General features: G+C 42.4%; 1 protein-coding gene across 3 annotated transcripts; it reads right to left on the bottom strand.

Moving 5' to 3' along the window:
- Positions 1-5,468: 5,468 nt before the first annotated feature.
- Positions 5,469-15,545, bottom strand: C1H15orf48 (chromosome 1 C15orf48 homolog). 3 transcript variants are annotated; one of them, XM_055810160.1, is made up of 5 exons: positions 15,315-15,545; positions 14,975-15,063; positions 14,120-14,180; positions 13,394-13,485; positions 5,469-6,953 (listed from the first exon to the last, which is right to left on the bottom strand). In XM_055810160.1, the coding sequence occupies exons 1-4, from the start codon at positions 15,354-15,356 to the stop codon at positions 13,417-13,419; spliced, it is 261 nt and encodes an 86-aa protein (XP_055666135.1). In that variant the 5' UTR covers positions 15,357-15,545; the 3' UTR covers positions 5,469-6,953; positions 13,394-13,416. The 3 variants fall into 3 exon arrangements, with proteins under 3 accessions (XP_055666135.1, XP_055666125.1, XP_005241558.1); XM_055810150.1 differs by lacking the exon at positions 5,469-6,953 and adding an exon at positions 10,678-11,536; XM_005241501.3 differs by lacking the exon at positions 5,469-6,953 and having other exon boundaries at positions 11,640-13,485; positions 15,315-15,543.
- Between the last annotated feature and the right edge of the window lie 659 nt (positions 15,546-16,204).

Genomic DNA, 16,204 nt, shown 5'->3' with positions numbered 1-16,204 from the left:
GTGAAGGATCAGCCATAAAGCAACTGGCAAAACATTCTTGAAATGCTACATTCACCCTTGAGGGGCCCTTGTTATCAAGGTCTGTAGACTGGAAGGAGTTCAGAGAAAAAGCAACAGAAGAAGAAATGAGAATGAAGAATAAAAGAATCAATGCTCAGGGAGACTTTGAAGCATACATTCCTTGTTTTAACGTAACTAAACTCACATGGACATTTGTATCTGTGTGGCCCACCACTAATCCTTTTCTTAGTCTTTATGAATTATTCAGGGCACAGGTTGTCTAGCACTGCTATGTTTAATGTAAGAATCTAGCAATCTTCTGAATCTGCTATTAACATCAAAAGGAGTACACGTATTATCACTTAAAATACTCCAAGTGATGGAATAAATGAGCACAACAGAACTATAAAAATAGCCCAGTAGAAATAATTAGTACACTTACTTATAAGGATAGAGAAATACTGAGAAAACCCAGGAATTTATGAGCTAATACACAATAACAATACTCTGGAAGTGTAAGTGCCTATAAAAGAAAAGCTATTTTTACAGACATTGCAAGGTCATTTTCACTATCAGCTTAGAGGAAAGGGGCCTTAGTATAAATAAAGCCTAATGTCTTCCCAAGCAGTTCTCCAGCACATCCAGATTATTTCATGTGCCTGAGCTCATTTACATTACTTACACTGTTTTCTTTCTACAAAACCCTCTGCTTGAAATGAAAATGCATTTACCTAAATGGCATTTCACTCTAACCAAGAGACTCATAAGGTTCAAGCAGGTTTCCACAACTAGTATCCCTGTTTTCCAGAGTTGTGCTGCATTGCCATTGCTGACTGAACAGCTGAAATCCTGTGAAAATTCCGCCACCTCTAACAGTCTACACTGGGCAGACATTTTTCCTTTCTTAATCTGTGGATTGTCACCCATCCTTTCCTGAAGCAGGTACACAGCTTTGATGACAACCTACTCATATGAGTAAATAAAGCATTTTTATACCAAGTAGACTGCAGACCCTCAGATCTCACTCTTCTATTCTGAAATGTTCTCATCTCAAGAAGAAAATTAACAGAAACCTATTGTATTTCTGAATATGTCCCTGCTTAATTCTGTGGGGTTTTGGTTTGTTAGTTTTGATTTTTTTTTTGGTTGCTTGATTTTTTTTGTTTTATTTTTTGTAAATTGTGTTGACATTTAGTCTTTTAAATACTGGCAGCATTTCCTTCTACAGCAGTGGAATCACCACTTAAAACATCACACTGAATCTGGTCTTTGATTATTTTACTACTGTACATATCTGCTATTTCTTGCAGAATCACTCCCAGTTGGCAGAATGACTAAGAAAAGCAGTAGGATGGCATTTAAAAGTAGTTTTCTGACATCAAATCAAAAAATCCAAATGACACCCACGAACTAATGAGCACTAGGTCTTTTGTTCAGGTATTTTGGCAGAATCTCATGAGGATGCTGCACTGATGCTGCATTGTACAGGGCCATTAAGTATTATTTCTCTCTGCAGATACAAGAGTATCATAAATGAAGATAGGTTGTTGGGTAATTAGACATGATACATGCTGCAGCAGCTTCCTAGACTCCAATTAGCTAGTCCGTTGCCAGAGAAGTTCCCGAGTTCTCAAGGGGAGGGGACAACCTGCTGCAAATCCCCAGCATTTCCCTCTATCCATTCAAAATGCTCTTTTCTTCTTTTTTTTCTTGCTGGTTGCTCCAAGCACATTCAGTTGTTCAGGAGTCAGCACATTTAGCTCAAATCTCATGTTTCATCAGCACTTTGCATTGCACCACTGCTCTCTGCTTCTCTCACTTTTTTTCCTTGCAATGCTTTACCCTCTCTACAGTTTCACTAATAATGTCCAGCTTGCACCCTGTGTACCTGCTGCCTACATGGTTACGAGGAGCTTCTCACACAGCACTGGGTGTGAAATACCCCAAACAACCTGCAAGGCCTGTTATATTCACATACATGCTTGACCAAAGTCCTTTTCCTCTTTGATCTCTAGATGAGAAAAATCTTCTAGCCACCAAGTTACTAACTCACAAGGAAGATCTAATCTGAAAACCTCTAGATTCTCTTTCTACCTTAAAAAAACAAAACACCTTCCCCACCCTTAACCCCCTTTCCAGCCTCACCGCATCCTCCCCCTCTGTAACAAACCATGCTGGGCGCTTACAGACACTCTCTGTGCTCTGGAGCTGGCAAATCCCTTTCTGTTCTACTTTTCTCATCCCATTTTCCATGGCTGAATGCTCTAGGAAGGACCATACAGGCTCTTTCGTTCTGTGAAATATCTGACACAACTTTGGAAGCTGCTAGAACAAATACTGATCCTTCCCATTTATTGCTGTGCAGCAGCCACAGCAATCTGCTCTTACAATGCATGCGTGCCCGTCTTCTATGTTTACAGCAGTAAAATAACAATACCCAAATCGGTATTTTTACTTTTTCATCTCTTATTTTCCTTTCCTCCATTGTATTCTGCTTTTTTCTCTGAGTATCACACAGTTTGAAAACGACCAGTGCTAAATGTACAGGAAAAGAACTTAATTGCTTTTATTACAGCTATGAAGCATTGACACCTTTTATGGCATCAATTTCTGTAGAAAAAAAAGCGCGCCATTTCATAAACACAAGCATAATTTTATCCATGTGATGCCTGCTTTATGATTTCCTTATTATAATACCTGGTGAAAGGCTAAGTTGTTTTTCCAGGACTGTGACGGTCAGTACATGAGGTTAATGCCGTCTGTCCAGGGTGTGTTTCACATTAAACTCAGTATTGATATACACAGGGATTTTTGATTCAGCTGATGAATAAATAAAAGCAGCCAGATGGCAAGCAGACAAAAAAAGTCTGCTTTTGTCTCGGGTGCATCAAGAACACCCAAGTCCCTGCACTCTGCCTATTTCTTTTTCTCAAAACACACCCACCCCAAAAATTTATCTAATAAATCCCTAAATACATTGATGAGATGTAGATGTATAAAAATATTTAAGTCTAGTAACTGGCCTTTTAAATTCAAATAGAATTTTTGCGAGAAACACCATAAACCCCCATTTTCATAGTTAAGATGATGATTCATATTTGAACCTAGCATACAATTGCTCTTCATTTTTTATAGGTTTCACGTGCTGCTTTTTCCAAGCCTACCTTAAGAATAAGTCTGACAAAAAAATGGCACAAACTCCTCTGACCGGTCAACCTTCAAGGTCTTTCCCGAGGGTACCAGCAGATGGCGCACTACTCCCAGCTTTAATAAAAGGAGCTGTGTGCTGAGTACAACCGTCGGGACTTCGGTATGTCAAAGAAATAGATTTTTCTCGCAAATTTTTAAAGTATCTTATTAGTAAGTTAAAAAAAGACACGTCTTAATTTTTTCTAAGGATAACACAGGGGATTAAACTTTATCATGGATGCAATAAAGAAATGCACAAATTAGCACAGGTTTGCTAATCAACTACCGGGAAGGACTTAAAAGATGCGTTTTAAAGGCAGGTACAGGTACATATCACGGAATACACACTCAAATGCCTCCCTCCAGTTCCAAGTATATAATAAAACATTATGTGAGTGGAAATCAGGTGTGGTGACAGGTATCTGAAATGTAATTAGAACAAATACTATCCATTAATCTAAACAATGTAAGTTGTCATGCAGGCCCTTTATTTCTATGAAAGTAAGTATTGGTTCTTTGGGGTGCTGAATTAATGTTTCCAGGATGACATATGCTTCCATCAGAAACATCCCTGACTGTCTGCTTTTTTATAAAGATCTGATGACACTTTCAATCAAAAACATATGCTGAGGGAAGCAATTTTGTTTCAAAATCGGCAGATAATACAATTATAAATGTAGAATATCATTGTATTTACCCTGCTGCAACTGCTAGTATAATGTATTTTGATCTAGTTAAAGAGGCTTCACAGAGAGAAAAATACAGATGACAAGAAGCTGAAGAACTCAGAACCACAACTTCCTTCCAGTAAAGCCTTCTTTCATTTCTTCAAGCTCTTAAGCAATTCTGTATTTTCTAAGCTGCTGCAAAGGACACACACCTTGAACTGGAAACGAACATTGCCCAACCAGTGACACACACTGGTTGCTTTCTGCTTAGATAATTGCTTTAAATATAACCTAGATTGAACAAATTATGATGGTTTTTCAGGCAGCCTAGCTGCTTGGACTTGCCACAGAGCAAAGGTCAAGGCATATCACAGGAAATTTTGAAGTGAGCAACTCCCTGCGTATCAGAAGTTAAAGGGCCATGTGCAGTAAGCTGTAAATGAAGGTATGTTTCTGATACGCTCACTTGTAGATAACTGTGCAAGATAGCACATTATGTTAGATCTATTAACTGTCTTTGTAAAGCAGCAATAAAAGCAGAATATTATTCTTCCACACTCAGACTAACTATATTTGAGGTTGCTCTGGAGGAAGGATTGAGGTAGTCCTTAATTTTAGCTGTCAGAGCTAAAGAGAAGCAGCTCACAGAGCAGAAGCAGTAACAAAATTAAATCCTACTAACAGGCCCACCAACTGCTATGGCTAAGTAAGGGTATTAATACTGCAGGTTTTGTTTTGGTTTTTCCTTTGCCTTTTTTTTTTTTTTTTTTAAGAGTTCATACTTTGTGGATGATACCAGGTGTGTTTGTGTACAAAAGAGGCAGGAGGGAAGAAAAACAGATAAAGCCAGATCATGTGGGTACTGCAGATAGCAACTGCAAAATATTAGAATCCATTGCATTACCATGCAGCTAACTATGGAGCACAGTAATATTTCTGGACCAAATTGTGGTGGTCACAAACAAAGTCAATATGGATTGCAGCATTAGTTCATCTGTTGTGCAGTTCAACCAGGATGTCTGATAACTGGTTTTACAATCTTGATCTTAAGGTACGTTTTACCTTTCTAGCCCACAGCGCACGCATTCATTACTGATGCTAAAGGAAAAAAGAAAATTATTGGAGTGTTGCCTCCATCTCCCTTCTTTGCTGGGTTGTTATATTGTCTTTTATCTGTTTAGTGAAGAAAAGTCCAATAGGCAAAAATGTTCTCTTAGCTTCTGATTTTTGTAACTCTGATTACACATTACTTCAACAAATGCTCACCTCCAGCTACAGTAATAGCTTTGTGCTTTAGTGTTTCTTATTGAGGAATGCATGACACATCTGTGGCACAGCCAAACAAACAACTGTGAGGATTTCTAAAAATACAGAAGGTCAGACACTTTGGTTCTTTATTGAGTGAATTCATCTATGACTTCAGTGGCAATTTTGTTTATTTAAAGCACTCGCCCGCAGAGGGTCTGTATCTTTGTCCTTTACATCTACCAAGAAGTGATACACTGAACACATACCACAAAAAGAAATTTCCATGCATCAACCTGTTTTGCATACTACAAAAGCTTCCTCTTTGAACTAATACACATACAGGAACTTGAGCAAAGACATGCCTGATTCTTAGATGTGTTTATTTCTCTTAAGAGGTGAGAAAATTTTCAAAAAACATGTACTGTACATATACACAACCACTACAAGTTTTGTTATATTAATTCCATGCCTCCCTGAAATCAGTATGAAAACATTCCCATAACTTCAGACTTCCAATTTTTTTTTTTTTTTACATTTACTTTGTACCACATGGTCTTGTAACATTAAAATTGTGGCTATGAGTTTGGCAATGAGGTAATGAACAGAACTGCAAGTCATTGTGACTAGGAGTCTGCCGTGTTTTGGTGCTTTTGGGAGTAAGGTGGATACTGCAGTCTTTAAGCCAAATTCTGTTTCCTGACCATAGCATGTTTCATTCAAAGCACTTCACAAGAGGAAAAATTAACACAGTAAAGGCAGCATAATGCTAACATATCATTTAATACTGCTAACAATAGTAATTTTAAAAAATATTCAGGCTTTACTAAATTACAATACAAGTCATACAGCAGGAGATGCATCATTCAATTAAACTTTCTTAACAGCTTTAATAGAAAAACAGCTTTCCCTTTGTTTTGATGTAGTGAATCAGTGATTTATTACAAGTAAATGACTTTGCTTTTCTTTGGCAAACTGATAAGATTTTCCTGTTACTACCAGGGATTACAACTAATCTGTATTTTCTGTATTTACTTCCTTGTTCATGCAGCAACATCATCAAGTCTCATAAAAAGTGGTGTTTATTAGTTACCTGCTTACTGCAAACACATTTACTTCAATTAAAGAAATGACACACAACAGGAAATCTCAAGAGTGAGAAAGTTTTGCTAAAGTTGAAAGCTTAAACACATATATTCCCACTTCAGAAGTTTTTCAAACTTGTGTGGCTTTCTGACCTCTCAGCTAATCTGTTTGCATCCACAGCTACTCCCATTTGCCCTCTATACTCTTAACACAATGTAATAGTGTTGAAATAAACTGTGTCTCTGTTAATACAGCATGTTGACCCTACATGAATTTTGCAATTAAAAATCCACATATTCTACAATACTGAAACAGGAAGACAAAGAACCCAGCTTTTCACAAACGCTGTGCTGTTAGCAATCCGTGTAACAACCCAGCAGGAGATAAGGTGGGTGTTCCTTGCTTGCACCTCACAACATGCCATCAGTTCTTTCCAAAGATGAAATACAGTTCTGTGCAAAAGGCCAATGAAGCACTCAAGCCCACAGTCACTACCAGTCCACCAGATCTACCAGAATGGATTTGTCTCATACTAAATACCATACAAAAAAGTAAAACGATAGAAAGTTGCTTGAAAACCAAAGAGTTCTAAGAACAGCTGTAACCATAAAGTAGGATGGCTGGCAGCTCTGCCTTGTCTCAATCATGTTCCTCCAGGCAATGCTGGCTGGATTGCTGCAGAGCTCTGGTCCCCAAGGTTTATTTTTGGTGCTGTAGCTTATTAACTTTTCCTCCTGAGTCTGTAGATCCTCAGTTTGCCACCATCTGTAACAAACAGTGTCTGAGCAGAATTCCTGCTCACTTCAGTGGGGAATTCTACCTTAAAAATCAATTGCTGTGATAAAGTCATAAGTTTAAGAGCTACGATCTCCTGTTTCCTGCTTCAGCTTCAGTACTGACTTGGGGTCAGTGAAGTCAGAAGTCTGGCTGAGTGAGGGCTAAGTGAGTTTGAACGTAAAGAATTTATGTTTTCCAATTTACACAAAATGAAAAAGAAAGTACACAAATTAAAAGGCTGCTTCACAGCTGTTGCCTGGGCTGCCACTATCACGGTCTGCAAGGCTACCGGAATCCTGGTGATTCATAGTGTTTAGGATTAGAAACTGCCATACCACTTCAAGTTTGGATTTCTAGAACATGAACAAGTTATTCTGCCATTTTCTTGTAAGGAAACAGCCAGATGAATCAGAATTCAGTAACAGAACTGCGCTTACTCAAAGCAAGAGGTACTTTGATAGAAATGGGTAAGGAACAGTAAGTCTCCCATAGTATTATGAGCAGACATGGCCTTTATTTTTCTGCAGTAGCATGATTAAGGGACAGCTTTCAGTGGAGTGGACCCTACCTACCAACACAACATTAATAAGTTAACAAATGTGAAGAAAAACTGCAAACGTTTTTATGCACGTATATTGAAAGACAATGCATGCATGCTTATATGTATGACCTGAATTTCTATTTAATTTTTTTCAAAATGGAAAGACAATTCTTAAGTATTTGCTACTATTTATGCATTACTGAAAATCTACAGACTTCTGCTTGAAGAGCTTACAGACCATGCATCTTACTGTCATTAGTAATGCTCCTCTTACTGTTTTTGTTTCAAATATCCCTATGGTGCTTTTATTACAGTATCATCAGCATAAATAAAGCAGAACAGAACCAGGGAGAGGGAGAAGGAACTTACAAGCAGGGCCTTTTTTGCTTAATTTCCAAGTTTAAACCACCAGCCTAATTATAGTCTGATGTACTCATTTTACATGTGTAACTTCCTAGAACACACTGCAGATGTACTAATAAAGAGTAGTAACGGTAGAAATAAAGTAGGCCAAGAAAATGTTAAGTTTTTATGATGTGTTTGTTTTGGTGGGTGAGACAGAAAGGCAGAGATTTGGCAAGAAGGAAAGATGTGTCAGCAAGGGAATGACAGAAGGAGTCGCAGTAGAAAATAGGGAGGAGGGTGTGGAGGGCCTGCAGCGAGTAATACCAGCCTAGCGTAGCCCGGATCCAGGGTTTCATGTTAGAGAGACTGATTTTTCTACTGCTTGACAGCTGGTAAAACTGGAAGCACATTTACCTGAATTTTAACAGACAAGCGCAAGCATGTTTTAAACCTTATAGAAACAAGGTCACAAAGACGATTAGCTTTTTCTTAAAATATGTTGCACCGTGAAGCCTGAATTATTTATACCGAACACTTTTTAGGGAAAATTACACGTGGTCAAATCTTGGCCAAGCACAGCAGCAACGGTACGGTCACCCAGGACGGGCGCACACCTCCAAGCCCAGCCTCAAGGCTGAACTGTGGCGGGAGGCCCAGCACCACAGGGGCCGGACTCTGGCCCTTGCTGTCACCGCCGCTGTGCCCTGCCGCTTCACCGGGCACCACAAACCCTGCCCGCCGCAGCTGGGACACCAGCCGGGATGCCACCAGCACCCCAGGGAGCGCAGGCAGGCCGAGGGGCAGGGTCCTGCTCTGAGCAGGGGGTGCCCAGCACCACCGCAGCGGGAGGGCCGCGGCCCCAGCACCTGCCTCACGCATTGGGCTGAACCTTGGAAAGCTTAAATGAAGAGAAAAACTAAACCCACATCAAACCATGCCGAACTTTTTTTGTGCACGCTCCCACTGCTAACGTTTTGTTTTGTTTTGGGTTGTTGTTTTTTTTTAATTACTTTTCTAGACTGGCTGCATCAGCCAGCACACGGCCTGTATCCTGAAGTCGGGACAAACGATTCCCAGGACTGTCACCAACACAGCCCCGCGCCAGTTAAAGCTCTGCCACCCCCTGCCGCCCCACTTACGGTTTTCTCACAGCTCTGTTGTTTGTGGCAGAGACAAGCCCTGCGCCTCGCACGGCGCCTCGCACCTCGGCAGTATGCGGCCTCACGGGGCTCTGCTCCCCCAAGCACGCACCGCGCGCCCGGGCACGGCACCGGGGCAGGGCGGGGGGGTCGCTCTGCCTGTCCCTGGCGCCCGGCCAGAGCCGGCCCCGCCGCCCGCGGCACCCACCGGGTCACCGGGCCGTCCCACGAAGCCTGCGGTGCCCAGCGGGGCTCGCCCTGCCCGGCTCCCGGGGCGAGAGGCCTCCGTCTCCGCGCAGCGGCGCCCCGGGGGAAGATGGAGGCGCCGGGGAAGCCCCCGGCCCTGGGCGGGCGCGGTCTCCGGGCCGGTACAGCCCTTCGCTGGCCTGGCTGTGACAGGCCCCGGGCCGTCTGGTCGTGCGAGGGGCCCTGGGGGCACAGCGTGTGCCCCTGCGGGCGGGCACTGCGGCCCCGCGGGCAGCTCTGCCCCGAGGGTGAATGTAAGAAGCTGAAGGAGGGCAGGTTTCGATCAGATCTGGGGGAGAAATTCCGCACCGCAGGGGCAATGAGGCGCTGGCCCAGGCTGCCCAGACCAGCTGTGGATGCCCCATCCCTGGCCATGCCCAAGGCCAGGGTGGACGGGGCTGGGAGCACCCTGGGCTGGTGGGAGGGGTCCCTGCCCGTGGCAGGGGGTTGGAACTAGATGGTCTTTAAGGTCCCTTCCAACCCAACCCATTCTATGAACAAGGTTGTCTAAAAGCTGATTAAATCAAAAGCCTTTGGCCATCAGGCCAAGACACAGCACAGCAGGGCTGGCAGAGCCCCCTGGAGCGTGCCCCGGCAGCAGTGATCCTTGCCCAGGGCGGGTGCCCGGGAAGGGCTCTGCACCAGGTGGCCGTGCACTCTTTGGACCTCCTCTGAGGGCTGCAATTAAGTTTTATGATGGGAGATAGCTTTCAGCAAACAACGTGCCCGCTCTCTGTTCACATCAGCGCCTGCAGGTCAATAGTTACTCAGCCCAGCTGCAGTGCCCTGCACCTACTTCCTTGCCAACACTTTTTGTATTTCCATTTCAGTTACACCTTTAGGTGATCTCCTTATCTTGTGCGCTCCCCGTACGGCTGCGATGTGCTGCACCTCAAAGACTTTGGCCAGTGAATCAGAACCGTGCTGAACAGCACGGTCATGTTTGTTTAATCCGAAAGCTTTTTTGGGAAGCATCCAGCACCAAGTATCACCCAGATCCCGTGAATCGTTCCCATTACTCGTGTTTGTTTTCCACAGCTAGTCCCAGGGACAACAACCCTCTGCACCGAGACAGATGACAACTGCACGATGAACAATTTCCTTTACTGACTGCATCAAGCATCCCTGCAAGTTACTATTTTCTACAGAAACCACAGGTGCCGGTGAAGTAACTAGACTAACACTTAGTAACTATACTATAGCATCTTGTGGCAGAGAAATGCAGAGGTAGGGGACATCAGACAGAGAAATGCTGACACCAGGGCTATCATGCAAAGAAAACCAAATGAAAAAATCAGCAGAGCTCTTGGATAAACCATGACGACACCACATCTACAGTTCAGGCCTTTAAATACTATTGTAATAACAAAAATTAGTAATTAAAGAAGTAATCTTCTACTGTTCTGCCAGAAAGCTATTTACAAATTACTTAACAGCCACCTGCAGTGAGAAAAGCATGATGATGATTTATTTCTAATTGTGATTAGAACCATTAAAAAACATTTCCAATGGTTTCTAATCTGTATTTGAAAATCTAACAAACCAGTAAGCATTTTAATTAAACCCTGTAATTAATAGGAAATTGTTGGAAGTGATACAGTTCCATGGAAAAGTACTACACAGGGTGAGCAATGATATCGATTGTTTAAAAAACCCCCAACAAAACAACAAAACCCCCAAGAACAGAATGCAGTAGGAGACAAAATGGAGACAACAGAATGGAGAGAAGGAAGAAAGTTGTTAAATTATTTCAATGGCCGCTAAATGATCCATGGAATAAAAAGTCACAGGTTTGCATAAGACAGGACATGGAAATCTTACCGTTCTCATAAAAGTTAGCTCATAAAATTCAGCCCATTACATTTTTAATGTCTTAACTCTGATGTTTGTAGTACAAGGAGTTAAATTTGTGTATTACTTTATAGATTTATGTCAAGTAGTTGGAGGTGGGGAGATACAGTAATCGCTCTTGGTGTGCTCTACTTACAAGAAAAAAACTCCTTATCTATGCAGGAGACAATATTTTTTAGGGACAGCCTGAGAACACACAAACTTGTCCCAAGAACTTTCACAATAATCTCCATCTTTCTGAAGTGCAAAAAAATTTTTGATTTCTCACATTATGTGAAAACTCTCCCCACAGATCTCTATTAAAAATAAAAAGAAAAAAAGAAGAAAGAGCCGCTAACAAAGCAAAACATTCTATTACCTTTGCTATTATGCTTCAGGACAAGATGAAAGAAGCAACAACCCATGACTGATGGCAGTCACACTGCTTAATGCACTACTGGAAGACACCACTGAAAAGTAGTTAAGTACAAAAACCACATGAAAATGACTTACACTTATTTCCCCAACATTGACAGATACTTAAGTCATAGTATTTACAGACCATATAAGGGATTTAGTGAAGAACAAACTCATTTAATTCATGCATCAACTCAGAGCACAGCACTTTGTTCTATTTGATACAGTCCCGTAAAAATACAGACATACAGAATATATACTTTTTAACAGAAATTACAGAAAATATTTTGAAATAATCTCTATTAAAATACTTCAAACTTGTATTCCTCAGAGGACTAGATTTTTAAACTTGTATTCCTCAGAGGACTAGATTTTTGTGGTTATATGCTGTCCAATCATCTTGTAATGTCATTCCTTAAAATGAAAGCTAAGAAAATATTCTGAAGCCCTGTAGTTTCTCTTGATCTAAAACATAAATGCTGCTGAGTCATGCTTACTTGATAAACAGATATTTATGCTGCACCTGCACACAAGTATGTGACAACACTTCAGCCTTTACTTTTTCTCAGCAGAAATAAGTCTGAAGAAAACCTAAAGTTACGAAGCCAAACTACCTTAAAATTCAGAAGACAGCTTTACTAACTTCAGTTTTGTCTTTCTTGCAGCAGAGTGACCTAAAGCACTTCCCTATTACTCACTCATGGGGACTTTTTTCCAAGTAGCAGTTGTTTCGCTTTTGCTTTCTTTCTCACAGAAAGTAATATATATTCTGAACATCCCCTGTAAAAGAAACTGTGTAACATACTGCAAAACTGCTTGGAAGGGAACACATACAGAAAATATCCACAGAAGAACTGTTCTACCACTGGATGCATATGTTGTCTCATTAATTTACTGGGGGTCTGCCCATCACACTCCTTCCCCGGCCAACCCATAACAGACAGATGCTTAAAGAGGAACTGCCTCTTCATAGAATCTTTCCTAATTTTAACGTTACTTTCTCTTTGTTAAGGCAGATGTCCTTAATAGCACGTATCTAGAAATGTTTAAAAATATTAATTGTGCCATACATTTGAGCTTGCACATGGGCTACCTTGCATGAAAAGAAGAAATTAACATTATGTAATTAGTTTTGGATAATGCAAGTTTCCTATGACATTCTAAGTTTAAAACACAAACAATATTTAAATACAACAGAAATTATCTCATTTCCAATTCCCTTTTAGCCATGCTTCATTCTTGTGTTCTAATCCTGCAGTCTCAAATACACCCTTAAGTAACCCACTGGACTCCTCAGTGCGTTCAGGCAAGTGCATGTGTAAACTTTAGTTTTAGCAGTAGAAAATTAATTTTTACTTAAACTGTCATCACATCCAACATAGAAAACTAATGGAAGTATACTTTTATGCTCACTTATGTTGTCATACAGACATCCTCTGACTATGATGACTTTTTGGTCTGCATACAGCATTGAAATACAATACAGAGCAGAAGCAGACCAGCAATCCCAATTTAGAAGGGCATTTAGGTAATCTCCATTTATGGAATTTACATGGAGTGTTGTGAAAATTTTAAATATATTTTATTAAAAATATATAAAGTTACAAAATTAATGTTTTTTGAGAAAACAAAACGCGACAAAAAGTGTGAAAATGTGAGGGCTTTTTCCATCTATAATTACCATCTGAATATTCAACATTTGACATCAAATGCCTACTGAAAACTGATTATTTGAGACAAATTTTTGGACTATGTGGATGTTGTATGCCAACTTCTAGAGCAACATGAAACTCCTCATCCAGAGTCCAAAAAATGTAGGGAGACCCTAAAAATGTAGCAGAAGCATTTCCGCACACTGATTTCAGTAGTCAAGTTTGTGCAGAAGTGATTCCACTAGATTCGTAGGGTACCTTTTTGAGGCAACAGAAACTTGTCACTTCATAAGCTTTCTGACATGTTCCAGCTCTTCTATCGGTTCCCATTTCTGATGGATTGTTAATAGCTGGAAGAAATTAAACAGAAAATACAAAAGAAATTAGCAAAAACTGAGCATTTGATCCACTCTCCCCATCCCATCCCATATCAACTTATGGTTGAAGAAGGATTTCTAGTAGCTTTAAATTTTCATTTCAGAAGTAAGCAAAAATAACAACTGATAACATATTTAATCATTTGTTGAACAAAATCACTTAGATATTAAATAAATAATAATGCCAAATAATTTTATTTTTCCTTATCCTAGATGCTTTAGTAAACTAGGATTATTTTTTTTCAGGCTGCAGTACTCAAAACCATTCTTAGTCCATTTTATCATTCAGGAACAAGGCAAGGGTAAACAGCATTTCCACTGTTACCAATGGAATTGAGTAAATGGATGTTGGGGGCAGCATATCAACCAGAAATACACCATAAATTCAGGTTCAGACCTAGAATGTAACAGCTGAATCCCCATCATTACGTAACACAGGGAAGATACATATGTCACAAATTAAGCGGTTAGTTCCACTTTTAAATACGTCAGCTTTACATTTCTTTCCTCATTAATATTTTGGTAGCTGTTACGCCTTTAAATAAAGTTATTAATTGTGTTGGAGATATATGCTATTTATACTGACTATATTATTTGTACAAATTACCTTCTGAGGCTTGGTAGGATTGACCGCTTCCCATGGTTCTGGATTGCCACTCTTGTTAATGCTTTAAGAGAAGACAAAGCAAAGCAGGCATTGTGTTTTGGGGTGCGACCTTGCACATGTTTTTCTTATATGAGCAGTCTATTGTTGGTAAAACTATTCATGTAAGCAGTTCCCTCAAATACAGGTTGACAGATCTGGGCATTTCCTTTTAAAATTCTGCGTAGGAATCAATGATGCCTTGCTTTATTTGAGGCTTCCAAAGCACCAAACAAGCCAGCATTGTTCAAGTATACATAACGTGTTACCGTAGGGGAAGTAAGCTGTAACATCAGAACTGAATAAAGCCACAGAAAAAGTAAGGGGATTCTTACCCTGACAGCTAAAATACCCATTCCAATAACTTTAAATAAAAAAAAATAATCCCCAAAGCTTAAACAGCGTAGGACTTAGCTCCAATTATTAGCCAAGCCATTAAAATACTAAGCTATTCTAAGTTCATATTTTCAAATGCTGTTCTTTATATACAAGGCAATAGCCTGTCTGCAACACATCTGCATGTCATTTACCTATCTGAATATTCGAAATTCTTCCTAAGAACATGTAAAAATCTATTATATCTAAAGCAAAGAAAAAATACAGTTAGCAAGTCAAAAGTTTGGAAATAATTTGGACTATGCTCCAAACCAATTAATTTCTCCAGTATTTACAAACTGCAGGTATCTTAGGCATTAGTAGTACTCTGGAACATCCACATGGAGGTGGTTGTTTTTTTCTGGGGTGCAAACACAATGGTCAAATACCTCCATGAGCAAAAAAAGCTTTGGGTAAACGCCGAGCAGCGTGTCTTTTGCTTACATCACATCGGATTTGCTGAATAGCGAGTAGACAGAGAAAGAGAGCGCCCCGACTGCCGCGAAGGACACCACTCCAACCAGGGGGATGAGCTGAAAGACACAGAACAGGAGCTGAGCTGGTACCCGGCTGCAGAGCCCCCCCGGGGCCGCGGGGGTGACAGGGCACCGAGGCGCGGGCACCTGCGGCGGCATCACCTCTGCCGCGGCTCACGCCACCGCGGGTCCCTGCGCGGATGTCCCCTTCCCACTGCCACCACTCCCTCCCCAAAGAGCCCGCTAGGAAGTGGCGACCCCCTCGCCCAAGGGGGCGACCCCAACACCAGCGCCTCTGGCCAACTCACTTCTTTCTTGGCTTTCAGGATCTGGAAGAAGCTCGCGTTCATCCTGCTGAGGCTGCGGACCTGGAACAAACGCTGCGGTTCTAGCCCAGGACCGGGACCGGGCGGGCGGCGTTCCCTGGCGGGGCAGGACGGGCAGCGCTGCGGACGGCCACCGGCCACTGCCCTCCCCACCTTATATGCGCCCCGCGGCGGCCGTAGGCGCTGCCTGCTCCCCTGCTGGCGTAGGCGGCGCGCCCGCCCCTGCCCCCGGCCCGCGCCCGCCCGGCAGGGCGCCCCCCAGCGGCCGCCTCGGGGAGCCGCCCGCGGGCCAGCAGCGCCCCCTTGCGGCCAGCGCCGGGCAAGCGCCGGGGAGTGCCCGGCGGGCGGCCGGGCTCGGCGGCTGGTGCGCGCTGCCCGCAGCTCCTCCGCTCTCCGTTACTGCGGGACGCGGACCTCGCTCCTCAGCTCCTCCTTCGTCCCCTTGCTTGTCCCCTTCTCCAGGTATACCGCGGCACAGGCGAGCCCTGGCCCACCTCTTTCAGAGCTCAGCAAGGGGCGTCTAGTGGCCCAAACAGGTCGCCCGATGGCACTCGGGTTCCCTCTGCCCTACGGTGTTACACAGCTCCTATCGCTTCCCGATAGCCCCGTCAGAAAAACTCCTACGTGGTGCCAGCAGGCTGCATGTTGGCCATCAACAACGATGCCCAACTACGCAATGGGGGACTCTGGAGCATCACAGCTGGTTTCTGCCCCGTTCTCCTCTTTGCCATTCCTCTAACAGTTACCTCTGCCTTTGCAATCCCTGCCTGTCTGTTTCTCCCTTTCCCTCTCGCCCCCCACGGCAGCAGGGAGAGGAAGGAGAAGGTTCCCCTGACTCGGTTGCCTCCCTGTAGCAAGGGACAGACACACAC

This window comes from Falco peregrinus, chromosome 1 (genome assembly GCF_023634155.1).
Source record: "Falco peregrinus isolate bFalPer1 chromosome 1, bFalPer1.pri, whole genome shotgun sequence".
NCBI classification, from domain to species: Eukaryota; Metazoa; Chordata; class Aves; order Falconiformes; family Falconidae; genus Falco; species Falco peregrinus.
The sequence above is the reverse complement of the archived record's forward strand: the minus strand, read 5'-3'. Positions and strand labels throughout refer to the sequence as shown.

Coding starts and splice junctions, on each gene's coding strand:
- C1H15orf48 (XM_055810160.1), bottom strand. CDS start 15,356: ATGAACGCGAGCTTCTTCCAGATCCTGAAAGCCAAGAAAGAA. Junction 15,064..15,314: donor TCCTGAAAGCCAAGAAAGAA/GTGAGTTGGCCA, acceptor TGTGTCTTTCAG/CTCATCCCCCTGGTTGGAGT. Junction 14,181..14,974: donor TTCAGCAAATCCGATGTGAT/GTAAGCAAAAGA, acceptor CTTCTCTTAAAG/CATTAACAAGAGTGGCAATC.